Here is a 25,238-nt window from a genome sequence, read left to right as displayed (position 1 = left end):
GATTGAGTGATGATGGTTCAAGGTGAAGTTGCCAAAGAAGTGGAAGTGAGGTCATGTGGATGTAGAAGCCGTCCTTTCCCTTCCTCTGGTTAGCTCCTTGCTCGGCCAGGCAGCTGTCAATTGCACATCGGACAGCCGCCACCAGCTGCAATTGGACAGTTCCCGCCAGTGGTTAGGCTTACACTGTCCACGGAGGTCGAGACCTGAAACAGCCTCAGCTAGCGCCAACCATTCACAACCTACCTACCTTCAGGTTGAAGCTCTCCAACATATATTCTTTCCATCAAGTCACTTAACTTTAATGATCGATAGTCATTATAGTACAATTACCATCTTGCTTTCCCATAGCTCATCAGATTGCTAGATAAGCCACGTCTCGTTGACTTCATCGCTACTCACTCGGACCACAACGGCACGAACAACATCATAACCAATATCACCGCTACAAAATAACGATAATGCCCCCCCTCCCTCACCAACACGTCCCCCGTCTCATAACCTACTACCAAACCCACCACACTCCCTCCGGTGACCCCATCTCCGTCCTTCCTTTTCTCCAAAAACCCGGCATCAACCTTACCCACCTGATCCTAGCCGCCATCCACATCAACTCGGACCCGGAAGGCATCACCCTCAATGACCACCCGCCGTCACACGAGCGCTTCACGACACTATGGGCCGAGCTCCGCATCCTCCAAGCGTCAGGCATCAAAGTGCTCGGCATGCTCGGCGGCGCAGCCAAGGGTTCCTTTGCGCGCCTCGATGTCCCGGATCCAGACTCTCCCGATAAGACGGCTTTGGAGCGTTTCGAGCGGTATTATCAGCCTCTCAAACGACTGATTAAAGAACGCGGCCTGGACGGCCTAGACCTAGACGTCGAAGAAGAGATGTCTTTGGCGGGAGTGATCTACCTAATCGACCGACTGCGTTCCGACTTTGGGCCGGATTTCCTCATCACCCTAGCGCCCGTAGCGGCCGCCATGTTGAACCCGCGGCACAACTTATCGGGGTTCGACTACGAGGCGCTCGAGGTAATGCGCGGCCAGGAAATAGCTTGGTACAACACGCAGTTCTACTGCGGGTGGGGGGATTGTAGTAATCCGGTCATGTACGAGATGATGGTGATGAAGGGATGGGCACCGGAAAAGATTGTGGTCGGGCTGATCACGAACCCGGAGAATGGCGGGGGGTGGGTGCCGTGGCCGGCGCTGGCGGGCGTCTTGCCGCTGCTGGTGGGCAGACATCCGAGGTTCGGCGGGGTGATGGGGTGGGAGTATTTCAACAGCTTACCTGGGTCAAGGGAGAGGCCGTGGGAGTGGGCGCAGGTAATGACGGCGCTGTTGAGGGGAAGGCAGGCGTCGGATGCTGGAGCGCAGTTGCTGGGTGCGTTGGGTGCTCCTTTGCATCTTGATGTTGCGCAGCAGCAGCACCAAGAACAACAACAACAACAAGCAAAGCAGTCTCAACCTGAACAAGAGAAGGAAGGAGGAGGGTTTGAGCTAGTGGACAAAGACGAAGTGGACACCCCCATTGCGGTGCCCAACTCGTTTGATTACCACACTGATGCGGAAGATGAGGATGAGTAGACATGAGACAGACTTACACTACCCTAGACCAAAGCGTTCCATTTCCAACAACAACAACAATGCCAACGGGATCATGTGTGAAGGAAACTCGGTTTGATGGCAGCACGGGGTCTGCCGGTAAACGGCGTGTCAATCATACAGAAACCCGACTTTCAGTAGCCAAGAGTCCCATACAACCCGGACATCAGACATGACTAATAACTTGCGACAACTGGCCGAACCGGTGAACAGGAAATATGTTTATCAAAGCGAGTCCAGATGAGAGGAGGCGAGGGTTCATCCTATCTCGGAATCACGAGGGCTTATTAATGCCCTCTCGACACAACAGGTACCGAGCAGAATTTCTGCGAGAGCAGCCCTTCGTTGTTTATTAGCCTGAAATGGTGGCCTGATGCCGCCGTGGTCCGGCTTGGACACTGGGGGCAAGTGGTTGACCGACGACGCCCACGAAATGCTCTCAAGATCCCCAACATGTGTCCAGGACCCCGAAGATCGGGCCCTGTGCTGTTTTGCACTGTGTGCCCCTACTTTATGCCATTGGAAGGCTGCTGCCGGAAAGGAGGGCATTCCGGGATGATAATCTCCATTCCGAGTGGCCTTGGCCCACCGACAAACTCGAACTGCCAACTGCCAGTAGTGTAATCCGATGGCCAACTGTCCCCGGCTCAGATTCTGGAGGCTGTGACTGATGAGCCAACCAAGAAAAGGAAATCTAGTAGTTTGGCAGGACCCAGCAACATGCAATGCTCGGAGACATGACGGCGCCAGGATTCAGCCCCCTCGGCTTCTCTTTGCAGTCCAACAAATCATCCGGGGTGTTTGCCAGCGGTCTGGTGCTGTGAAATTCCATTAATCGAATTCCTCTCCTCCTCCATATGTTGAGCTTTCTCAGTGAAGTATCGAAAGATTTGACGGCCTTACAGGGATATACATGTGCAATGAGCTGAGGTGGATCAAACCTTATAGCTGGGACCACGTCCTCTTTGCGAGATGCAAATCATGGCAAACCGATGACGAAAAGCATGACATCTTGCTCAGCGTCTCACCCTACCCATACTATGCGTGCGCAGCGGTGCACGTTCCCTCGTGATTTACACCGAGTGATCCCAAGCTGCCAACCCAGATAGATGCCTGATGCCACCCTATGATGAACCACAGACGCGAGTGAACAGGAGTCAACGTCAGGGACGATATGAATCATAGTTTGCCGCATCGCTCACGAGTGACGTTGTCCGGTCGACAAGGGGAATACGACACAGACGCAAACACGTCGTACAATGATGCGAGAGTTGAGCCCACGGAGACCGACAAAAGACAGCTTTGAGGTCAGCCCATCTTTGGAGGCGTTTGCGATGCTGTCATCGGCGGGACGGGGAGACGGGACCGAGGGGACGTGTGTACGAACAGCGACGTCAGTCGGTAGGAGCCAAAGGGGAGAAGGGGGGGTACGCAAACTGAAGAGTGAGTGTTGTTGTTGCAGTGGCGAGCAAGCGAGGCCGGACTTATCGCCGTGAGCCGCCCGTCAGCGTCAGCAGCCTGCGTCAGAAGAGGGCTGAGAAGTGAAAGGGGCCGTTTGACGTCAACGCGGGTGCTGTCCCCGGACGGAGGCTATCAATAGAGCCGCGTACTATTCTAAGGGGTCAGTCTGGCGGCAGCGCCAGGTCCCCGAGTTTAGGGGTCCAACATTCCATTACACTACAGGCAGAACAGGGTGACAGACTTTGTTCCCCTGTCGTTCTGTGCCGTTGGCGGCTCCCTGCGCACTCTCGCTCCCTTAATGGTGATGACGGCACGGGTAAGGTTCTAGAATGCCTATGACAGCAGAGGGATCCATGGGAGACGAATCGAGATCATCATCATCATTGTCATCATCAAAGCGGCTCCTTTGCGGCCTGGCCCTTTGTTCGGAGTTAGTGAAAGGGCTAAAAAGGCCATGTGTTTGTGGAAGGCTGAAATGTCAAGCAATGACGACAATGGGCCGCGGAGGCGATTTATTTACCGTCTGTTTGGTTGCACAAGGACACATCGCGAAGGTGAGGTCGGCTCTGGCGTCACTTGCTGGGTTAAGCTTATCCATGATCGCAAGATGGGCCAATGAGTGCTCAAGGTTCCTGTACCGAGAGCCGGACAGGGGCTTGCGTTTCTCCTCCGGCAATCCTTCGTTCGAGACCATTCAATGCTCCACTCAGTCCTTTCCTCGCTTGAACCTGGAAGGCAGGAAGAGTAAAGCCAAGAAGCGTAGATGGAAATATGTAACCGTGATGTTCAATGCAGCACAGTCTTCAAGTTGCGCAAAAGGAACAATAAACCGAGAAAGATCATATGAAATGAGATCCAGCAGAGGAGAGAAAGTGACAGGCAGGCAGGTCCTCCAGAATTCGAACTGAATGCGGAAGGGGCAAACAAAGAGTTGCAAAGTCCGGCCAGCTGTCGACAGGGGTCCGGCAAGTATCTCTGTGGGGCATGTACAGCAGATGGCCGGTAGGACCGACGCTAGCAGGGGTTTACAAGTGACCGTGGCCTGAGACTGATGTCATTTTACCTTGCCGCATGGGTGGCGCCTTCTGACCTCAACAGCTTTTTGCGAAGTGGAAAGCTCAGGTCGAGGTCGTTCATGCCTCGCCAACACTGTTTCGCTGTCCACCTCTGCGTGAAAGATGGGAACTGAGTTTGAGTTTTCCACCGTAGTACCACGTAACTTCCACTTGTGGTGCAGTGGTTGTTAGGACAGTCGCGACTCGCTACCATCAGCACATCGTCATCACCGCGAGCTTCGTTCTTTCCCGTCGTTTCAGTTGCCTTGAAATTGCTTTTGGCTACCTACATATCCCGTCCGAACTCGGTGGCCTTCTGGCCCTTATGTACTCTTTTCATGATTGATCCATTTTGAGGCTTCACTTCAACTTCCAGAAGTGGATTGTCTCCCTCCGTCTACCGACAGGGGCAGGATCAGGATGAAGCCTGTGCAAGTTCAGCAGCGCTACCTCTGTGCTAAAGCTATCCCACTGTGTGATGCCACTTTCCGATAACAAAGAAACGCAGGGACCTCCGGCCGCTTGAATGGGAATTTGGAAAAATGCCTAATCTCCAGCAGAGTCAAAATGGCTTCATTCCAATGGTAAAAACGGAAATGCCATACTTTCCCCGGTCGTTGTCCTCACTTCCTGGCGCCAGTCATGCTGGTCTGCCAACTTTTTGTCTCATCCTCCTCGAAACCTAGCTCCCCCCACCCCGACTTCAAGCGAAACACCCGTCGCCGACCCATTGGCCGGTGGCCCAACTTTTCAGCTGCCGCTCTGACTTCCGAAGTGCGACAGCTAAAGCGAGCGAACAGCGCCGAAGAATGGCGGTACTGTGTCAAAATGGCTTCGAAACTGAAGCGTGCTGACAGCCGAAGACTGGCGGTATTGTGTCAAAATGGCTTCTCCTTAAGAATGCGTCGCCCAGTTCTGGCCCAGCCGCCAACAGCAGATACTGTATTGATAGGCATCGACTATTGCGGCCAGAAGCCTTTCTCCCTGCATTAGAGAGGGGAAAAGAGGCAGTCGAGGAGCACAAGGGTCCGCTTCGTTCTCTGCTCAACCACTGACATCATGGCAAACCGCGAATCCCTTCTCGACTCGGGCACGGGAAATTCGCCGATCTCTGTTTCTGGCCCGCACTCAGGCCAAAGGACTGTTGCTGCTGTCGTCAGGCTATTAGATGGTAGCCCCAGACACTGGGTACGTAAGAGAGGTACTGTGCACACGCTCCCACTCACACTCACAAACTTCGCCTCCCTCGGTCTCCCGCGTCACAGGCTGCTCCCGGGCCCTTTTTCCGTTCTTCTCCTGCTCTTGCCCAGTCCGTCACCGTACCGCACACGGAATCCCTTCATTTCCCCTTCCTCTTTTTACACTATGTTTATGGCTCCACGGTTCCGAATGAGCTCTGGTGAAACTAGTACCGGCGTGCAAATATCCACCATGATCTTCCTCGTGCTCTCTTTTCTCTGAAGCTAGTGGCCAATAGAATGACTTCATCTACACACATTATCAATCTCCCCAAGACCTCCAATGACCTAGGATCAGCAGGGTCTTGCCCTTTTGGGCGTCAGTTACTTGCTCCAGGAGAGAACCCGTAGGCGGAACCTCCGCCATACGCTCTCAACGCTCTTGTGTGCATAGTAGAATCTACCATTTCCACTGACAATAGCACCCATCCCTCTGCGCAACATCAAGGTTGTCCTGACGACCCTGACATCACCTCCTACTATGGGTCATTTTACCGTCTCTCCACTCTGTCGCTGTCGCGCCGAGGACAACGAGGCAGCCCCAAGGCTAACGGCCAACAGACGGTGAGATGGTGAGACTCCGCGCTCGCTCAGCCTCCACAGCCAACAGGTACCTGGCCATGGAAGCAACGGCTTGGGGTACCACGGGGACTCACAACGGCCTGAAGGAGCCGCCATATCGTGCCAGCTACTAGCCAGTTCAGCCTGGAGATTGGTTGGATCAGGGGCGGAGCTTTTTACGCCATCTCGTGCAGCCCGTAGGCCACGGTCCCCCATGTTGACGGTGTTCATCACTGTCGATCACCAATCGAAACAGACGAATCCGTGCAGTTGTGGGTAGCATTGCTAAAACGACGCAATTGTGCTGGACTTGAGGACTACAGTGACACAGAGAGAAAGGTACGGGAATTCTTCTTCCTTAGTCATCGGCTTGTTGGGGGAGTGATGTGTGCGAGTTGACGGCACTGTGGTGGGTTTGCCGTGCACGCCCCTCCCATTGACCCCTTCTTGGCTCTTCTGCCACCCGAGATCCGACGAGCAAAAACAATAAACCCAAGAGAGAGAAAAAAGAGAAAGAAAAAAAAAGAGGGGAATGCAGATCACCTCACGGTGACGGAGGAGTCCAAGGAAGAGAGGGATCGCGGGGGAAGAGAATTCTTTCACCCCTCCCCTCCTGGTACTCTGGCACTCTGGTACTCTGGCGCTGCTTCTTTACACTACAGACACTCACCAGACTCGGGTCTCCATACCCATCTTCTGACCACCCCTTCCGCTTCTTCCACTTTTTGTGTGTTCGACCAACCGTTGCCCCCGGCTGCTGGCTCCTTGCCCCCTCTTGATACCCCCCCCCCCCCCCCCCCCCTACCTTGAGTTTGGTGTGGGCCGCATCAGCGCATCAGTGCAAGCCCATTCCCGCCCCTAGCGTGCTGTGTCGCCTTATGAGATTAGCTTTTTTGGAGCCAAGCCATCTGTTATATAGTTCCCCTCCTCCTTCTTCCCCTAGACCCTCCGTTCATCAGTCTTCTCGACATCTTCATCCAGCTAAACACTCCTCCAACACAATCAACTATTTCCTAGGTCATCTCTCCTAGCGTCATTCTCCTTACCGTTCAAGCCTTTTTTGCGCGTCAAGCCATCCATACCACTTTTCCAAGACATCCGGCAACCAAAAGCTTAGCTGCCCAACGCCAACGCAAAACAACCACAATACCAAACCCCCAAATAGAAATGTCGGCTGCTGCCCAAAACTCTGCCTACTCCATCACAATGTCTCCTCCTCCTCCCTTCGACCTGGGCTCCTACTCCCGCTCCATGCATCAGCATACCAAGCGCCAGATGGAGGCCGCTTCCCAGACAAACCTGCCCAGGTCCTCGGGGTCGCCTTCCAACAACCAGAACTCCAACGGCCAGAGCCAATCGAACGCCACACCAAGTCTACCCAACGGCGTCTCGGGTACTCGCTCGAGGAATTCCAGCGAAGAGTACAGCTACCAATCGTGAGAGCTGCTCCGAGAGTGTGTGAGGATGGGATGTACTGGTTGATTGAGCACACACACTCCACTCTTGACTACCACCCAACCCGCGCCCACAATCGTCTAGACCTTGCTTGCTTCTTTGGTCATCTGGAAAAAGAAAAAAGGATGACATCAATGCTCCTAGAGAACAACGTCAGAGCGTCCCGCTGCAGTGTATCACTGCATGCCGGAAAAGGAGCAAGGTGTGCATGCGACAGGCAGGACACGATGACGACCGTACATGATGCATGATTTCTCCAACAGAGGAGTGGAACTCGTCATGTTTCTCGCGGCCTGGTCCATTTGACCCAAAAAATGTTCCATATCGCATGCAACCCTATCAAGGTGTCGGGCTAAGGTGTCGGGCTAAGGTGTCGGGTTTCAGCGGTGGTGGTTGTCTACTTCTGATCTTTCGCCATGTAATTCGGGTCATCGATCGAGGGGAGTTTATTCTCCTTTGCCTTTCGGTGACGTTGAAAAACTGGCGAGTTTTGTGTTTTTTTACGAATATTCTCTCTTTCTGTTGAACTGGCAAGGCGTTTCGTGGGAGATGGAAAGGATTTTTTTTCTTGTTGCGGGTTCCCAGGGAATAAATATATCTAGAGGGGAAAGCAGAGTTGTTATCATACGGTATACGGAGCTTGTTTCTGTGCCATGAGATTCGGGATCTGGTAGAGGAAATCCTTTTGGGAATTGTACATATTAATCGTCAGATTCCCGGAATGATTGATGATTATACCCATTCATGATTTATTCGTGTTGTTTCTAGAACGTTTGAAAATCTGTCTTGATCTACGATGCTCTAACTAACGGTGAGTGTGGGTTATCAATTGGCTGTATTGACTAGAAGTAAACTCACTGGGTATCAACATCCATCCATCATCCACGTCGATCATGTTTGCTGCGATGTACACTAGAAGGCTGAAAGAATGGCCATTGCGGACCGCCCCTCGTGGCATTCGACAATCTGCATTCTTTGGCAATCTTCATCATGAGATCCATGATGCCTCTCCACACCCTGACGTACTGATTGTGAAAATTTCCAAACCAAGGTGACTTCCGGCCGGTTTGTTTCCTCAGACCAGGGGTTGCTTCTTCTTGATACCAAGCAAGGCCGAGTGGTCCTTTTTTTTCTTGACCTGGCGCTTGAAACTGGGAGGGGGCATGTCGGTCGTAGCGGCTGATGCCGGGTTCGAGGCTGTCGCCGCCGTCGCCGTCGCTGCCGTTGACGAAGCAGACGAAGGGCCAATACCAGCACTAGGAGAAGAACCGGACGAGCCCTCCCCATTTGCCGCCGCCCCAGGGATACTCGGCAGACCCAGCACCTCCTCCTCGGCCGGGGTTTCCTCCAGCTTTTGCTGCAACCTCGCAAACTCAAATGCCTTTCTAGCCGCTTCTGCATCCTCCTCCTCCTCTCTCCTCCTCCTCTCCTCCTCCTCGCTCAATCCCCTCCCACCAAGTACACTCTCAATATCCACCCCACCTTCCCTTTGCGCCCTCTCCAGTCTCGCATTCCGACTTCGGATCTCATCCAACGCATCCGCGACCGCCATCTCCCTTTTGGCGTCAGCCGTCTTTTGCTCCAGTTCCGCCATCGCATTCCTCTCCTCCGCTTGCGCAATCTCCCCATTCTCGTCCGCCATCTCCCTCTCGATCCGGTCCAGTCGCTGCTCATCCGTCTCCTCCAGTTCCCCTTCCAACCCGCGGCGCCACGGCTCCGTGTTCCGCTTGGCGCCCTTCTCGACAGCATAGTCCTGGTTCTTGGGGTCGGTCCGGAAGACGATCTCGGCACTGCAGCGCGTGCATCGGATGTAGAAGCGGTAGATCTGGATGCCGAGGTAGCGCTCGTCGACGGGGGTTTCCTTGCGCGCGTTGAACTTGCGCCCTTTGTACATGTACTCGCCGCAGGTGGAGCAGCGCAGGGAAAAGGGGGCCATGAGGCGGACGGTCTGGACTTTGGGGCCGGTTTGCTTGGGTTGCCGCGAGCGGCCGACGAGGGAGGGGTCGAAATCCGGGGGGTAGTATTTGGTTAGGACTTTGCGTTCGGACATTTTGAGGGTGGATAGTGGTTGATGATTTGATCAAGGTCGAAAAAGGTTGACTGTTTGGTCGCTTTGTCTAACAGGGCAACGAGTGTGAAGCGCTTCGTTGTGTTGCAAAGATGTGTAGTGATGATTTTCAGCGTGTTGATTCTGGTGTAATCGCGCGACAGAAAGTGTGATGTCGTGAAACTGGTGAAACTGGTGAACTCGACAAGGAGGTGTTGTTTAAGGTCTGGAGTTCGGCAAGGGGAAAGCGGACAGGTGAGGTTGTGGTTGTCGCTGGGTTCTGTCGGATAAGCAGCAGATCGAGATCACGATTCCCCCAAGAGACTTATCCATCAAGGTGGACGCGCCACGTGAGGCTGGGGTGCAGGGAAGAACGGGAGCTTGTGCCACCCCCCACTTTCCGCTGTCAGATTTATAGTTTCATCGGTCACGGTGTTAACGAGCAGACAGGGAGGTTACAGATAGTCGAAGCACAGATACGCTCCCGTCGGTATGGATGTTTGCAACTTTTCTCGCGGGAAAAGAAGAGCTCGATCAGCGCGGAGTCCTACTGCGGTATGTTGCATACGGTCGATCAACTGTGTGGCTTTGTTCATCCTTTCTGTCGCTGATCCTGTTGCACGCACCGTAGTATCTTGGCGGTTCCGAGTCGCGTAACAGTTCAAGTTATGAGCGTACTGTGTAGCAGTTGCGGGTTAGGGTTATCAAAGATCATCCGCCTTTTAACCCACTGCGCGCTTATGAACCTTCAATGAATATCTCCCGTTAACACGAACCGCAACTTGAACGAGCATCGCTCATTGTTTGCCGACGGTTCGAAGACTCGAACAAGGTCCGGCTGAAAACACTGAAGCATCACTTTCATATTGTCTTCATCATTACGTTCAGCATATGGTAAAGTTAGTCGGTATTTCAGGTATCAAAAAACACGCCGGTTACACAATCAACACGATCACATAGTTGCCTGGCATGAGATATTCCCATCACCACCCGCGGCATCAACGCCGATATGAAATTCACCAAACATAAACAATAACACAAATGGCCCAGAGCTGTAACAGAAACACCCCGGTTCAAATGGATGTATACGACAATAACGCCTTTAATGGGAAGGACGATTTTCCCCGAAAGATCCTGTCCCAGCTGCTAGGCTCAAATGGTATGGCCTCTCACCTCCGCCAACCTAGTCTAACCCTCTCATCCCAATCCTCAGCTAACCACACCCCACTTCTTATTTAAACAGGCCCCGTCCACGCAGTAACCTACTCTGCCTCACCAGGGACCTACATCCTTACTGGATCTGCCGACCGGTCCATCCGTCTCTACAACCCCATCCCAGCCTCCCCCTCGTCTTCCACCACCACCACCACCACCTCATCCACTACCTTCATCACAAAACCTTCCCAGGCCCCCTCAACTACACCCCCACAAGGCCGCCTGATCCAAACCTACACCTCCCACGGCTACGAAGTCCTCTCCCTCTCCGTTTCCTCCTCCAACGCCACCTTTGCGTCCTCAGGCGGCGACCGCGCCGTCTTCCTCTGGGACGTTTCGACAGCCACCACCATCCGCCGCTTTTCCAACCAGGGCCACACCACGGGGCGCATCAACTCGGTCATTTTCGCTGGCGTCGATGATTCCTTGCTGATTTCGGGAGGGCACGACACGACGGTGCGGATATGGGACGTGCGCTCGCAGAGTTCCAGTAGACCCGTGCAGGTGCTGGGGGAGGCCAAGGATGGGATTACGAGTCTTGCTGTTTCTCCGGGAGGGGCAGGAGCGGAGGTACTGGCGGGGAGTGTGGATGGACGGGTGAGGACGTATGATGTGCGGATGGGACGGTTGGTGACGGACGTTTTCCCGGGAGCGGTGACGAGCCTGTGTCTGGCGAGAGATGGGAAGACGGTTCTAGTGGGGAGTTTGGATAGTAAGATCCGGTTGATGGACAGGAGCAATGGGCAGTGTTTGAGGACGTATGGCGGCGATGGAAATGCGAACGGGGACGCAGCTGGGGGGTGGACGAATAAGGAGATTAGGGTGCAGAGCGTGCTGGGAGGCGGGGAGAGATGGGTTGTTGCTGGTGATGAGAATGGAGCGGAGAACTCGAACGGAGAGGGACGGGTGTGGACTTGGGATCTCTTGACCGGCAAGCTTGTGGCTAAGCTTGGGGTTCCGTGGGGGCCGGGTGGTGGGAAGGTTGTGGTGGGAAGGGATGGGAAGGAAAAGGAGAGGAAGAATGTGGTCAGTTGTGTTGCGTGGAAGGACGGTGGGTTTGGGAACCAGTTTTGTGTCGGCGGTACATCGGGGGTTGTGACAGTGTATGGAGAAGCGTGATCATCAGTGCTAGTCTTGAATGCATCGAAGAAAATGTATCGAGATCTGAGAGCTCGTACAGCCGTTTACCTATCTATGTTTTTTTTTTCTTGATGCAATATTCCATACCGATCTAGTTTATGGGAAGGACCAGGGCACAGTGTACGTCACGTATTATATAATGCGGGTACAACTTGGTTCCTCTATTCCGATCAAAAATTCAACAAGAGTAAGCCGTTCCGCATCTTCTAACCGTTTGAACCCTCATGCTACTCTAAACAGGCGTATCCGCAGCGTCTTCGGTGGCATAGAACAGCCCTGAGAATCCAAGAACACACCCCGTAACCGCCCATTTTGATCATGTGTCGTGCATCAGGAATTCGTCATAAATTAGTATGTACAAGCATCATTAGATGGCTGGATACCGCCAGCGTCAGACAAGTTCCTTCGTCAGTTCCATAAGCGTATGTATCCCGAAAGCATGTCATATGCAACGCCGCAAGGCTACGTAGCCGGGTATGATACAGCAGCGCGGCCCGGAGACTTTTCGTTGTCGAAAACCCAGCCAGCGCCAACGCTCCATTACTGTTTTGTGTTTATTTCTTTCGATGTGTTTGTCGTTCGGGATTCGTTCACCAGCTTAGCCCATGCCGACGTACTTGAACCAGTTGGGTCTGCAGTCTTCCCTGTTGAGCCAGGCCTCGCCATCGGTGAAACGGCCGGTAACGCAGCCCTTGCACTTGGGGGAGTTGGGACAGTTGAAGAAGGGAATGTGCTGATAGCCAATATCGCGGAACCTAAAAAAGGGATGGTCAGCATAAGTGGTTGAGGCAAACTTTCTGTCGACACTCACCAATGAATCTTGCTAGAGTCTTCGAAGAGACCCAGGGCAATACTGTGAACAGGTGCGTCACCCCAACGCTCGTAGAAAAAGCCACCGGCACGGTCCAAGTGGTTGAAATAATCCTCGTACGCCTTGCTGCGCCAGAAGTTCATATCGCCAATCTCAAAGTTGCTCCAAAAGTGGCATGTCGAATAACCGTTGGCATCCTTTGTGTGGTCGGGACGGCGGGTCTTGTCCGTCAGCCAATTCATGGCGCTGTTCTCGTGCACATATTCGGGGTGCTCGGCCAAGAACTTTTCGGTTTCGGGCCACAGAGTAGTGATGGACGCCGGGGCGTCGTACAGGTTGATGGTGAAGCCGTACGTCTTGTTGTTATCGTGCATGTAGCGGAAAACGTCATAGTCGACATCGCAAAAGAAGTGAACGTTGGGCTCGACGCGCCAGTAGTACTGCGTGTTGGCCAGGGCCGGGTGCTTGTAGAACATGCCGCTGTTCCACCGGCACATCTGGTGGTACGAAATTTTGTCGGCATACTGAATCTTCTTTTCTTCGAGGATCTTGACCGACTCGTGGTACAGGTCCTGGTTAATCCATGATGGCATTTCCCAGTGCTCCTTGGGGATAAGTTCTGTAACCGTCACAGTAAAATCAGCCCGTCTGCTCCACGTATCATACCGTGTGGGTGGCTACACCGCCTTACGTACCGTATCTGACCTCGGCCTTCGTTACCGCGCGCGTTCTCTTCTTGAACTCATCGGAAAAGGGCACGTCGTTGAAAAAGGTCCAGGGGTAGTTGAACTTGTGGTTCCATGTCCGCTCGAGGTCGCGCATCGCCTGCAGCATGCCTTCCAGCTCCTCGTTTCGCACCAGCGCCAGCAGAGTGGCATTGATTCTGGCCGAGTTCTTTGCGCCCGGCGCATAGTCTTCGGAAGCGCGTATGAGCTTCCCTTCGGGTTCTCCCGTAGCTGTGCGACGCGCAAGAGCAGATTAGCATCGAACAGCAATGCGACTGCGGACAAAACAAAAGCGCCACATCCACTTACGGTCCAGGTTGGGATCCCGCTCAAAGGACAAGTATTTGTCTTTGGTCATGGCGGTTCCCGATGGCGACAGAAGCTGCCATATGAAGAAACACCAGACGAGCGCAGCCGCCAGGGCCAGGGCTCGTACTGGGCGAGCAATCGCCATTGTGATAGGAGGTTAGGAGACTGGAGAAGTCCAAGTGTCCAACCGGAATGGTTCGAGGTGTCACGGCCACGGGGTTGACTACTTCATCTATCAAACGGTGATATACCTAGGTTGATGGTGGGATCGCAGCGCGGGGCTCGGCGACGTGCCGACTCTTGTACTGCGATGGCCAAGCTCGGGGGTGGGTCGAGTGGTGATGGCCTGGAAAAAGGGGAAGACAGGAACAAGGCAGAATTCAGGAAGGTCAAAAAAGATGGAGAAGATGCCAGCGCCGATGTGAGGTGCCCGTGTTTGCTTGTCAGGCGCAGATGGGCACAGATACAGCTGCAGGCAGGAAAGGCGGAAAAGGGGATCACTAACAGTTACAGCGGGCGGGCAGCGAGGTCCCACGCTGGTGGCTCCCCACTGCCCGCCCGCCGCCACTATCAGCGCTGTCCCTATCGGTGCGTCCAGACGACCGGGATTCGCGTGTCTGAGGCGGATAGCGCTGCCCCTGTCGCATTGGACGGACAGGTGCATGTTTGCCTTGCTTGGCACCACTTCAAAGGCTCAAACAATTGTTTTGGTTCGAATAGGGGTTCATTGAAACTCTGACCACGGCCACACTCTGACTTGATACCACCCGATTGGCGACGTGGTCGAGTTGGGTGTGGCTTGTTGCTGTACCTTTGGACGGGAAGTAGTCCTGCCTGCCTGGGCTTGTCGTCGTGGTGACCGGCAGGCTACCTTATCAGGTGAAAACGAAGGGATGTGGCTGGTCCGTGCGCCTGCCTGCTGTTGTTCGGTGCTGCCCTGGAACATGGCCGCTGCAGTGCATCAGGGCAGGTGCGTGCCCGTGAGGTCTTGTCGACAACATTCACCCAACTTTTTGCAATCCCATTTCTTCCCTTCAACGAAAGCTTCTTCCTCTCAGCTGCTTCACAAAAAAGATGATCCTGCTTGAGACGTCGAATGTTCTCATTGAGTGAATTGACATTTGATTGGACTTTCCTTTATAATCGGAACTAGTGCATTACCACCTGTTCCCAACTTCACACACTGCTAATTCCCCAGCAAGAGCAGCTCGGTAAACCCAACCTGGACGTCAAGCGATGCTAGTGGATCAAGTCGCGTCTAACACTGCTTGCGACGAAACACCAGTTTGAGCCGGGCAGTAGACTTTCACTTCTCGTGTTTACTCATCCCATTCTCAGGATGCCCAGTCACTGCAAGGCGGTAGCATGTCATACCTCTCAGAGCTCGCGGCGTTGACCGACGAGCTTATTGATGCCGTTGCCGCCGTCCCAAAGGTCTGTTATTTTCAATCCCCCTTTTCCGGCCATGGCCTGCCTTGACTGACATTGCCATCAGACCCAAAAACGAAAACTCCAGTCTCTGAGGGAATCAACAGTACAAAGTCTGCTGAACCAGAACTTTCTTAGGACGAACCAGTTCGAGGTGCAGAACCGCCTGGCTGGGCTTGTGGAACGTTTCCGCATCATCAATCGAGAACCCCTTGGAGACGCCCTTGAGCAACGACTGGATGCACTCAAGCCGCACGTCAACGACTTCACCCCAGAAGTATTGCACCTCCTCCTGGAGCTGTCCGACAAGCCTGCGCAAAAGTCCAGGCTGAGCGATCTTGAGCGCCTGAAAGAAGCAGAGAAGGATGCTGTACCCAAACTGACTTGGCGACAGATTGCCAAGGAAGATGGCTGGCATCAAGAGCGCGCTCTGTGGAAAATTCTTGACCATGCTCCGAGTTCAGACGAAGAAGACTATTACGAACGCGAGCATGTGACTTCCGATGTTTCCATTGCATCTCCAAGCACAGCTTCCTCAGTTCCAGACGATGCCCCACGCACAGCACAGGACTTGGCCATCAAGCTCTCAGGCGGTGAAGAGTTGCTGAGACGGATCCTAGACAGCCAGGACTGGAGAAATGCTACCCATGATCTTGACCCCGATGGGCGACAGAAGAAGACGCCCATCACAAGTCTCCAACTTCTCCGCGAAGTTGTATTTATGCTCCGCGGCCTGCCAACCTCTCTTTTTGATTTGGCATGTAAGCCTGTTCCCGACTACGTGCTGGAGGGAGTTACATGGCAGACGTACGATGCTCTGGTGAACACCTTTTCCGAATGTGGCCGAAAGCTCGCCCCGCTGCGCATTTACGCTAGCAAAAAGGAAAAAGAAGAACCACTTCTCCAGGTGTTCCAGGACTCACTTCAAAAGGCTCTTCAGTCATTCGACCAGGAGTTGACTGCTATTCAAGGGCGGTTTGTTGCCATTCACAAGGACGTGATTGTCAGCCTAGTGGCCATGTTGGCAGAACTAGGGCCGTCATTAGCCCCCTTATATGTCCTTTCCGGTATCGTACAGCAAGTCCATCGGGAACGCAATACCAAGGCATTTCATTACCTTGAATTGCTTTATGACGCAGTCGGCATGGCACAAATGGAAGGTAGCCTTGACACATATAGGCTTCTGGGGACCATCTTCCTTGATTGCTTTCAAGTGTACCTGAAACCTATCCGATTCTGGATGGAAGAAGGGGAACTCCTCGCCGGAGATCGGACCTTTTTCATCGGCAAGTCATCTGCGAGGCCCCAGTTGCACCAAATATGGGAACAGCAGTTTCACCAACTCGTCAGCTCGGAAGGAGTCTTGAATGCCCCACGGTTCCTGAGTCCTGCTGTTGATCGGATAGTCCGGGCTGGAAAAAGTATTGTGGTCTTGAAACATCTCAAGCGATATTCCCCCGTAGCAGACCGGATGAAAGCAGAGGAACCACCCATGGAATTTGCTGCCGTCTGCTCAGATGGCACTAGCTTTGCACCATTTTCGGAGCTCTTTGGCAATGCCTTTAACAAGTGGATTCAAAGCAAATACCACTCAGCATCCATCACGTTGCTTGATATCCTGTTCGACTCATACGGGCTATCGCGGGCATTCGGCGCTCTCCGATGTCTCTACTTGATGTCCGACGGCGCCACCTCGGATGCCTTTGCTTCGACCATCTTCAGACAACTGGATAACTTCAGTACGAGTTGGAACGATAAGTTCACACTGACCGAAATTGCTCAGGAGGCATTTTCACAGTGCGTGGCCGGGCATCGCTTGTCTGCCGATATCGACCAGCGGTATATCGCCGACAGTCCAGCCGCTTCCCGGGCCTCAGTCCGCAACACCCTCCCAGCTATCCGCCTCATCTACCACTTACCATGGCCTATCCAGATGATCATCAGTCCAGCCGAGGTCAAAGGGTATCAAACAATGTTTGTCTTCCTGCTACAAACTCGCAGAGCCATATATCTTCTCAAGCACCCGCTCTTGGGAACCACCACCACGCCAGCCCGCCACCAATCTACATACTACCTTCTCCGAACTAAGCTTCTCTGGTTCTGCAACACCATGATGAGCTACCTCACCACCCTCGTCTTCGCGCCCAACATTAACAAAATGGACGAAGCCTTACAACATACGCTGGACGTTGACGACGTCGGCGAGGTGCACTCCAAGTTTCTCGATCGGATCCTCAGCGAATCCTGCCAAGGGAAACGACTTCGTCCCATCCGCGACTGCATCCTGGACATATACGACCTGGCCATCAAGCTGGAAGACAGCCACCAGGCGGAGATAGCCAGGCTGGAAGAGGAGCAGCAGGAAATTTCGAGGCTGTCGACATTCTCGGCTTCGCAGCAGCAGCAACAGCACAAGCGAAAGACTAGAGCGGGGAGGACGGCCTCGTTGTATAGCAAGACAGGTTTAGGGGTGGGAATTGATGGGGAGGATGACGGTGATGATGATGAAGGTGAAAACACTGCTTGTGCTATAAGGGAGGAGAAGTGGAAGAAGAGTATCATGGAGGACGCCCGTGCAAGGGGAAACAATAAGTCGACTGCTGCGGTCATGAAAGAGATGCACAGCGACTTTGAGCGACATCTTAGGTTTGTCGCGAGCGGACTGAGAGGTGTGGCGAGGGGGAGCAGGGAGGATGCGGCGGCGAAGTGGGACTTGCTGGCGGAGATGCTTGAGGGGGGGATCAAAGAGGCGAGGCATGTTTTCTGAATAGGAAAACAAGTACCCGGGGGTTGCTATATGGAGCTGGAATGTCATCAGTAGTTGTATGAAGTTGTTAATGCTATATAGAGCGGTTCTGCGTTTCTTCATTGTATCCTGTTCATGAGCATCGTATTAGATCCGGCTGACGTTCATAGCAAGGCCGTTCATTGAGTTATCCAAGATTGTAAACCTCGTCATCACTCAAACCCTCTGCCTCCCCCCGAAAAGCCATTAGGCCATCGCGACAAGCGATTAACGCAAGCAAGAACCGCAAAAAGGCCTTTCCAATCCCGCCAGCAAGAAGAACAGCAGCATGGTGGACTACGGGGGTGGTATGTTTCTATCTTGTCATGGACTGGAGCATCGCGCAAGGTCGTTTGACACCATCACCCTCAACACAAGCCAGCATCACTCATGACTCCAAACCCAGTAATAAGAGGCATACCATGGCACCCGGTTTCCATTCAACTCAACCACTCCCTCAAATAACCCAAGAGCACTCATCCAAGCTGCCCGATTCTTTCACAGCAACTGCGAGAACTTCTGTTCGCTTCAACTCGTATCTGCTCCATCAACAATGCATATATATGCATATGCACACCATGCATACCTACCTCTCTCTACCTTTACCTTTACCTTTACCTTTCTCTACCTACCGTAGAAACTCGCCAAGTTGGCAAACTTCTAGACTACCCCTCTTCGAGCGCTCGACAGTAGGTAAGCACAGGCAGCAGCATACTTCTGTACCTATATGATGTCCGCTAAGGTCGTGAAAATTCCTGTATAAAAAAAAAAGCACAGGCTCGGACTTGGGCGCTGCAGATCTACCTCTGTACTATGTCCCTAACCCCCTTCTTTTTCCAGTCTGGCAAGCTTCTTCGGTCTATTGGTAACATATGTAGGTACCATGGGGTCCTGCAAATCCCGACGGTATCACGCCGTCCGCAACACCCATTTAGGGTTGGATGTACACTAAATAGGTAGGTAGGTAGGTAGGTATGCTTGTGCCACTCATCTGCAGCGAATAGACGGAAGAAGTTCTATGCGTTTTCCATGCAATGCAATAGAAGGCAATGAATGCATTCGAAGGATTTCGGGCATGGGCAGCAGCATACAAGCTTTTCCAGTCTACTATGTACGCAGTACCTAGGTACTTATTCTCGCATTTCATCCATCCATCCATCCATGTAGCATCTTCCATCATCTGATCGGACCTTGTGAGTGAGTCCATTCGCAATGCCTCTTACGTTCCAGGGCATCAAGAATCATCCTTTATGACCCCAACCCCAACCCCTCGGGAAAGTAAAACCTTCCGTGCTGCTTCTAGAAGGTCATTCAGCCGCTGTCGGGTTGCGGCGTAGATCATGCATGTCAGATTGTCAGATTGTCGGTCGGGGGCGTTACACTGTATCATTATTGCGTGCGAGGATGACGGAAGCACGGCAGAAACAGAACAAAAAGGAATGGAAACTAAGGGGACAGTAAGTAATAACGGAATAATTTCCGTACTTGCATATTGTACAAGGTGCAGCGATGATGCGTCCCACCTTGGGGTACCGACCGGCAGGTATGGGGAGGGGGGCGGGCCACGGGGATGGAAGAAGGGCAGTGGAAGGGAACTGAAATGGAAGAAAAAGCAATGACAAAAAAGAGGGAAGGAAGGAAGAAAGGAAGGCTCGTAATGTGGGGGATGGCGCGCAATATGATACTTCCCTTACGGTCCCGGGTCAGCTTTGGGTTCGCGGTGTGGAAGTGAAAAGTGATTCCACATGTAATGACGGTTGTGATCTTGGCTTCAGTTTCCGGTCTGCATGTTCTATCTCTTCCTACCGACCGGTACATTCCAGTGTTTAGGTAACGTTGATCATTAATGAATGCCATGGGCTGTTGACAAGGATGAACACATGCCTGCCTTCTGATTTTAGAACAGGAAGTGATGATTCACGAGGATTGAAAGTCCAGATGATTCAAGCTGACAACGTACCTAGAGGTAGTCAAGCACTTTCTCAAGCTCCGTGCCTTCTCACTCGCCCTGTCTCAACGGCCAATTACAAACGGTACGGCTCGACCAAGCAATAAGAGACACAATATCAATATTTGATATGGCCGTGCTCGAAATGCTACCTCATCTGTCTGCAAAGGGACAGAAAGAAGCCAAGACGTAAGCAGAGAGAGCCGCGCATGACATGAATGATAAACAGAGGAAGGAACCAGGAAAGAAAGAACGACTGGGATGTCGAGGTACGGTCGGGTTACATGCATTTTGCGAGTGAGTGCGGAGGAAGTTGGAAAGTGCAAGCTGGAGTTCGTTGAGAGCGGCACTTACCTGTACTACAGTAGACGTAGGCAATGTAGCAGGTACAATGAATGGGTGGAAGTTGTGTTCTTTCCTTCCTTCAGATTTCCAAAACCCTTCTATCGCACGATCCCGTCTGCTCTGCATATCTATCATAGTATCATCGATGATACTTGTCGTGTCGTATCGTGCCGTGACACGGTGCAGTACCAAAGGTGAGACACTTCGGCCGTATAAGCAGAGGTGGATGTACGTACATTACTTCTAGTGGCTGCTGCCTGTACGAAGACCAAAGTACCGGAGTACATACCTACAGATTGGAGGGCCTTGCGAAAAAAACGAATCGGAGAAACCCAAATTATTGCCTGTCAAATGTGCAGTCCTTATCCTATGGCCGTGGTTTACCTGCCTAGAGGTATGTACATCGCCTCTAGAAATGTCTAGCTACCTACCTATGCACAACAGCTGCCGTAAAACCTCAGCTCCAACGGCATATCAACTACATATCACGGTACATATGTATTCCAATCTCGTTTAACTTTACCGAATCGAGAGCGAACCGCTCGCTGTGAATGGCGTGGAAGTTTTCTGGAAGCAGCTTAAGTGAGTGTTGCATGCAAAATGTGCGAACTGCATTGCATGCATGTGCATACATATAATGTGATGACTTGGAGGTTACATGGCATGGAAGGATATCGCATGATATTCTAGAAGCAGCCAAGAAGCGAAAGCATGAATGGAAGCCAAGAGGGCTGACGACCTTCGTTACTACCGAAACAACGCAGTGCGCAATGGCAACCTAATTGGGAATAAAATCCAAGCTAGGAAATGATGAGCCATGAACTTCATTCGGTCTGTATGCTACCTACCTTGTGTCTGCTGCATTTGGATACAAAGGGCCATCAAACGGATCGTCGGCTCGATAAGTGGCTGCGCGCACCCAGGTAAAAACAGGTTTATTGGAGGATAGATGGACAAGCAGATTGGAAAGATGAGGTAATGAGGCAGACGGGTCATCAATTCTGATCGGCTGTGTAACTGTTGATAGAGCCAGGGAGACCGAATCAGTGTCTCGCAGTTGCGAGAGCAAAGCATCTTTCTCAGCCTCTACCTCACCCCGTTGACCCTATCCAAGCTCCTGAATCCTGGTACACTCATCGAAGTGAGGTAGTCGCATCACCTTCTGCTCCAAACTCAAATTCCGGGTTATTTTACCGAGCCACACTCTAAGGACAAAAACGCCGAAACCAATTTTGCGCATGTATGTGATAATATGAAAACATGTTGATGATGGTCAACAGGAGAAAAGAAACCGAAGAAGCATCTAGCCGCCAAATACACCCAGACACAGCTGTCTTCAACAACATGCTTGAGGGAAGATGATTGTACATGTTGTGAGAAGTGATAAAGGGAAAAGTCAAGATCGAGATATCCGAAGAATGGTGACTCCGAGAAGGTCCAAATCAAATCGATAAGAAAACAACCAGAATCGAACAGGTGGAAAGTACATCGACTGAAACGCCGTTACTGCTTCACTTCCACTCACGCAGCCACCCATGCATATAAGCCGTGCTGCATAACCTTCTTCATTGTACACATAACTCATAATAAGAAAAAGTAGCACGCGTATTCTCGTTGCATAATCCAGAATACTCTGCATATCCATCATCATGGAGGAGCCCTTCAAGCCCGGTGCCTCCCTTGTTCAGTTTGTCATGATCCTCGGCGCATGGGTCGTTTGTAGTCCTGCATAGATGCAGTCCATCTCTCTTGGAAACCTCGTCTCAAGCATTTCACCCATTTGCCAGCTGAGCACACCTTCTGAAAATGTAGCCGCGACCCGTTTCTCGTCTTTTGCATCACAAAGGGTGCCATCCTCTCCATTGTAGTAGGTCCTGTCAAGGCTGTCGTCGGGATTTGCGACGTAAACTCGGGTTCCCCCAAACTCAAACTCATACTCTGACATATTCCCCCTTCCTCTTCCAGCAAGGGGTACGGCAAGAGCATCGTGCAGACCCTCAGTTTTCTCCCTAAGGGCTACCAGCCTGTCCAGTCGGTGATCCAGTATTGTCTTGTGCGCCCTTGCATCTTCCCACACCATACCCAAAATCTCCAAGACACTTCGTGCAATGGCAAGACTGTCAATCAGTTCTGGAAGATGTTGTATGCGGCCCTCCGCCGAAAGCACATCCAATGCCTCAAGGACGGCGAAGCTGGTAAAGGGTGGTGGCATACTGGTACCATCTGGGCTAGCGTTTCCAGAAGCTTCGATATGATTTGCTGCTGTACACACGATGTCCAGTAACTGATGGGCATTGGTGCGGGCTATGCGTGCATGTTCGAGTCTCTGCAGTGACGAAGTCGAGAAACATGAGTGAATGTGTCGATGCGCTTTAATCATTGTGAGATGGTAAATAAGATGCATTAGGATAAAGGATCCCTTATTTTCCCTTTGCACCTTGTCGAGAGCGGCGGCAGAGAAAAGAAAGCCTGGAGAGAGTGAACTTCTCCAGCTTTCGAGCCGCGATAGTAAGCGTTGATGGAACCCGGCCATAACATCCACTTCGCCTTCTGATAGGTGACTACCAGAATGCGCAACTCGGTATATCAAGGCCATGACCTGTCCCCAGAGGGCCACCACTTGAATCAGATAGCCCATCATCCCTGCTTTCGTCCCCTTGTCGACTGTCTGCATATCCCGGTGCTCCTGATCTGGCTCAGGAAGACCAGAAGAGTTGATATTCTCGAATGTCGAGACCGGTACAGAGACGTCCTCTTGTTCTTCGAACGAGCGGATGTCCATTGGAAGTCGGAGAAAGATATCGGCTGTATTGATGACTGCCATCCGGGTTGGAAACAGGCCATTCAGTCTCTCTAATAAGAAACATGACCAGAACGTCCTTCTTCTGCACTCGGAAAAGCCAGCCCTGGTCAATCCATATGGGAATGAGTTGCGTCCTACGTCCGGAGACTGATCCAACTCTAAATTTAACTGCAAATAGGCCGCTGCCGACATAGCGCTGCTAGACATTTCGTTGGCATCGATAGGCTTCGAAACAGCCATATAGTAGAGGGAAAGGAGAATTCTCGCCTGGACAAGCTGTATTGACATCGTTGCGTGCTCTGTAGCGTAACGGGCTACCTGAGCGTAGTGGTTGGTTTTCTCCGTCTTATGGTCGAGCCGGCTGGACCCAGCAATCGATAGGAGGGAACCGAGAGCAAGGATGCTATAGACGAGCATCAGATCTTCTGGGGACTTGTTTTTATGGTGAGCGAGGTTCTGTACCCAGATTTTGAATGCCTTTTCGGGGAGGAATCGGAAGGTCGTGGCATCGATGCACACAAAAAATGAGGCTATGGTGCTGATCACGGACTCAGGATCGGAGACATACGGGTCTGTTTGCCATGCACGGCACACTGTGTCCTCGTGGACGCGAGGAAGTTCAGGCTGACGGTGCCAGGACATGTTGGACCGGATCATGTGGTCCGCTGCTGGTGCCATAAGCGGTCGGTGCTCCCCTGCGGGAGCGTAGTTGTCGTAGCCCACCCGTAGCCGTTTCGACGGCACGGATGAGACCATCTCGGGGCTTGCTGGGCGAAAAGTGGTGCGTGGTGAAACAGATCCGCTCGAATGCACGCTCGTCCTCGCGTGCTCGTGCGGTGGTGGCCGAATTATGCTGGGCAACCGGCGTGCATCGTCGACTTCGGCGGGCGGAGTCGAAGGTGAAGTATTGTGTCCACCCCGCGGCCTGTATCACATAAGTTGAATATTAGATGTTGATCTGCTATCACACAGAACACCAGCGGTTACTGGGCGAAGGGGACTGATAACACTTACGCATTCTTGAACCTGCAAGTACGCCCAAACTTCTCACATTGCGCGCATCGAGGGTAATCTGGATCACACTTGATCTTCTTCTCCCGGCAAGTGATGCAGGCGATTGCTAGCCTCTTTCTTGGCTTCCCAGCTTTTGTCACTCCCCAGTGGGCATTGACTTTCTCGCCATCAATAACATCTTTGCAACGGGTTCCATCGTCATATATGAAATACGTTTCGCCATCGACCTTTTCCTCCCTGACAAATCTGGGCAAAAAATGCGTTCCTGTCCAAATTTTCGGGCCCAATCCATCCTTGCCCACGATGACCTCGGAGGCACCAGTACTAACTGGTGTTGGTGGTTGCGTAGCCGGTCGCTCGCTACGTAAGCCCAAGTCTTCCTCACGGCCCGGGATGCCGTTCGAAAGCTGACTATGGGGTCGCTCAGTGGGCGATGATCTATACGGTGCGTACTCCCGGTTTCCTAGCGCGTATTCTTGGCCAGTTTCGTGACGCAGCGACCATTTGTTCCCAGCGCTGAAACCGGACTGAGAATAAGGCCGTTGGAGCTCTGACTCCCTGACCATGGGTGATAGGGCGCCTGGGAGCGCCCGTGACAGTGGCGGAAAGTGGGGCCGTTCATCAAGTCTGGAATCCGGTGTACTGCGAGGCTGCGAAGTCAATGATGGAGCGGGGAAATAAGGGGACGAAGATGCCGAGTAAGGTCTATCCCAACTGCCAGCTGGTCCTCGGGGATGATCAAGCGCTGGCGACGATGTTGTGTACAATGCTGGACGGTCCGAGAAAGTCGGCGAACGCAATGGGCGAAATTGCGATGTGGATGGGCCAAATAGGCTACTCAATGAAGGCAACTGCTGCCGCCCAACGTTTTGGTTGGTGCCGACGTCTCTCGAGGCTTGTGCTTCGTCGGGACTGTTCGTGGAGGGCACATCGCCTGTCCTGGATACGTGGTCATAATAGGACATGGGCGGTGAAAGTGGAACAACGCAGTTCCGTGATCGTTCTTGGGGTATTTTGAAGTTGAATGAAGATGTGTCTGAATTCGACAGCTCGGGTGGAGTGGTGGGAATAGATAGCCGGTAACGAGTGTCGGGGCAAGAGGTAATCCCCATTGAGAATAATGTTGGTTCAACTTTGATGGATCGGTGTCCTTGTTGTCATATCACACCTCAAGAAGCAGGCGGTTAGGGGCAGCCGGGGAACTAGCGAGTCCTGATTCCTAGTGTATAGCAAGCCCAACGGTCTGCCGAAGCACACAAAGAGTCGAAGAAGGCGGCTGGTAGCTAGATGTTGG

The 25,238-nt window shown here is 52.5% G+C and overlaps 8 protein-coding genes and 1 non-coding gene across 10 annotated transcripts; 6 read left to right on the top strand and 3 right to left on the bottom strand.

Annotated features, from left to right (window-relative positions):
- Positions 1-221: 221 nt before the first annotated feature.
- On the top strand, positions 222-1,808 carry NCU01393 (class III chitinase). The gene has a single exon (XM_955529.3). The coding sequence runs from the start codon at positions 459-461 to the stop codon at positions 1,584-1,586; it is 1,128 nt and encodes a 375-aa protein (XP_960622.2). The 5' UTR covers positions 222-458; the 3' UTR covers positions 1,587-1,808.
- A 407-nt stretch (positions 1,809-2,215) lies between these two features.
- NCU14078 lies at positions 2,216-3,358 on the top strand. Its single transcript, XR_897949.1, has one exon. It is a non-coding gene; the product is annotated as a ncrg142 (non-coding RNA).
- A 1,821-nt stretch (positions 3,359-5,179) lies between these two features.
- Positions 5,180-6,053, top strand: NCU01392 (hypothetical protein; the record flags this gene model as incomplete). Its single annotated transcript, XM_955528.2, has 4 exons — positions 5,180-5,308; positions 5,651-5,705; positions 5,781-5,843; positions 5,920-6,053. 4 exons carry the CDS (start codon positions 5,180-5,182, stop codon positions 6,051-6,053), a joined length of 381 nt encoding a protein of 126 aa, XP_960621.2.
- An 816-nt stretch (positions 6,054-6,869) lies between these two features.
- NCU01391 (hypothetical protein) lies at positions 6,870-8,142 on the top strand. The gene has a single exon (XM_955855.2). The coding sequence runs from the start codon at positions 7,087-7,089 to the stop codon at positions 7,357-7,359; it is 273 nt and encodes a 90-aa protein (XP_960948.1). The 5' UTR covers positions 6,870-7,086; the 3' UTR covers positions 7,360-8,142.
- Positions 6,910-9,961, bottom strand: NCU01390. 2 transcript variants are annotated; one of them, XM_011396221.1, is made up of 2 exons: positions 8,233-9,961; positions 6,910-8,175 (listed from the first exon to the last, which is right to left on the bottom strand). In XM_011396221.1, the coding sequence occupies exon 1, from the start codon at positions 9,422-9,424 to the stop codon at positions 8,450-8,452; it is 975 nt and encodes a 324-aa protein (XP_011394523.1). In that variant the 5' UTR covers positions 9,425-9,961; the 3' UTR covers positions 6,910-8,175; positions 8,233-8,449. The 2 variants fall into 2 exon arrangements, with proteins under 2 accessions (XP_011394523.1, XP_011394522.1); XM_011396220.1 differs by having other exon boundaries at positions 8,112-9,961.
- Positions 9,962-10,171: 210 nt separating this feature from the next.
- Positions 10,172-11,824, top strand: NCU01389 (mitogen-activated protein kinase organizer 1). Its single transcript, XM_955853.3, has 2 exons — positions 10,172-10,580; positions 10,665-11,824. The coding sequence occupies exons 1-2, from the start codon at positions 10,463-10,465 to the stop codon at positions 11,753-11,755; spliced, it is 1,209 nt and encodes a 402-aa protein (XP_960946.3). The 5' UTR covers positions 10,172-10,462; the 3' UTR covers positions 11,756-11,824.
- A 91-nt stretch (positions 11,825-11,915) lies between these two features.
- Positions 11,916-14,452, bottom strand: NCU01388 (alpha-1,2-mannosyltransferase). The gene is made up of 4 exons (XM_955852.3): positions 13,622-14,452; positions 13,283-13,543; positions 12,588-13,206; positions 11,916-12,531 (listed from the first exon to the last, which is right to left on the bottom strand). Exons 1-4 carry the CDS (start codon positions 13,764-13,766, stop codon positions 12,375-12,377), a joined length of 1,182 nt encoding a protein of 393 aa, XP_960945.1. The 5' UTR covers positions 13,767-14,452; the 3' UTR covers positions 11,916-12,374.
- A 189-nt stretch (positions 14,453-14,641) lies between these two features.
- Positions 14,642-18,001, top strand: NCU01387 (hypothetical protein). The gene is made up of 2 exons (XM_955851.2): positions 14,642-15,055; positions 15,117-18,001. The coding sequence occupies exons 1-2, from the start codon at positions 14,987-14,989 to the stop codon at positions 17,814-17,816; spliced, it is 2,769 nt and encodes a 922-aa protein (XP_960944.2). The 5' UTR covers positions 14,642-14,986; the 3' UTR covers positions 17,817-18,001.
- A 3,643-nt stretch (positions 18,002-21,644) lies between these two features.
- On the bottom strand, positions 21,645-24,909 carry NCU01386 (hypothetical protein; the record flags this gene model as incomplete). The annotated part of the gene is made up of 2 exons (XM_955850.2): positions 21,645-23,855; positions 23,945-24,909. 2 exons carry the CDS (start codon positions 24,907-24,909, stop codon positions 21,812-21,814), a joined length of 3,009 nt encoding a protein of 1,002 aa, XP_960943.2. The 3' UTR covers positions 21,645-21,811.
- Between the last annotated feature and the right edge of the window lie 329 nt (positions 24,910-25,238).

Source organism: Neurospora crassa, linkage group V (genome assembly GCF_000182925.2).
Source record: "Neurospora crassa OR74A linkage group V, whole genome shotgun sequence".
NCBI lineage: Eukaryota > Fungi > Ascomycota > Sordariomycetes > Sordariales > Sordariaceae > Neurospora > Neurospora crassa.
This window is presented reverse-complemented; position numbering and strand designations above follow the sequence as displayed.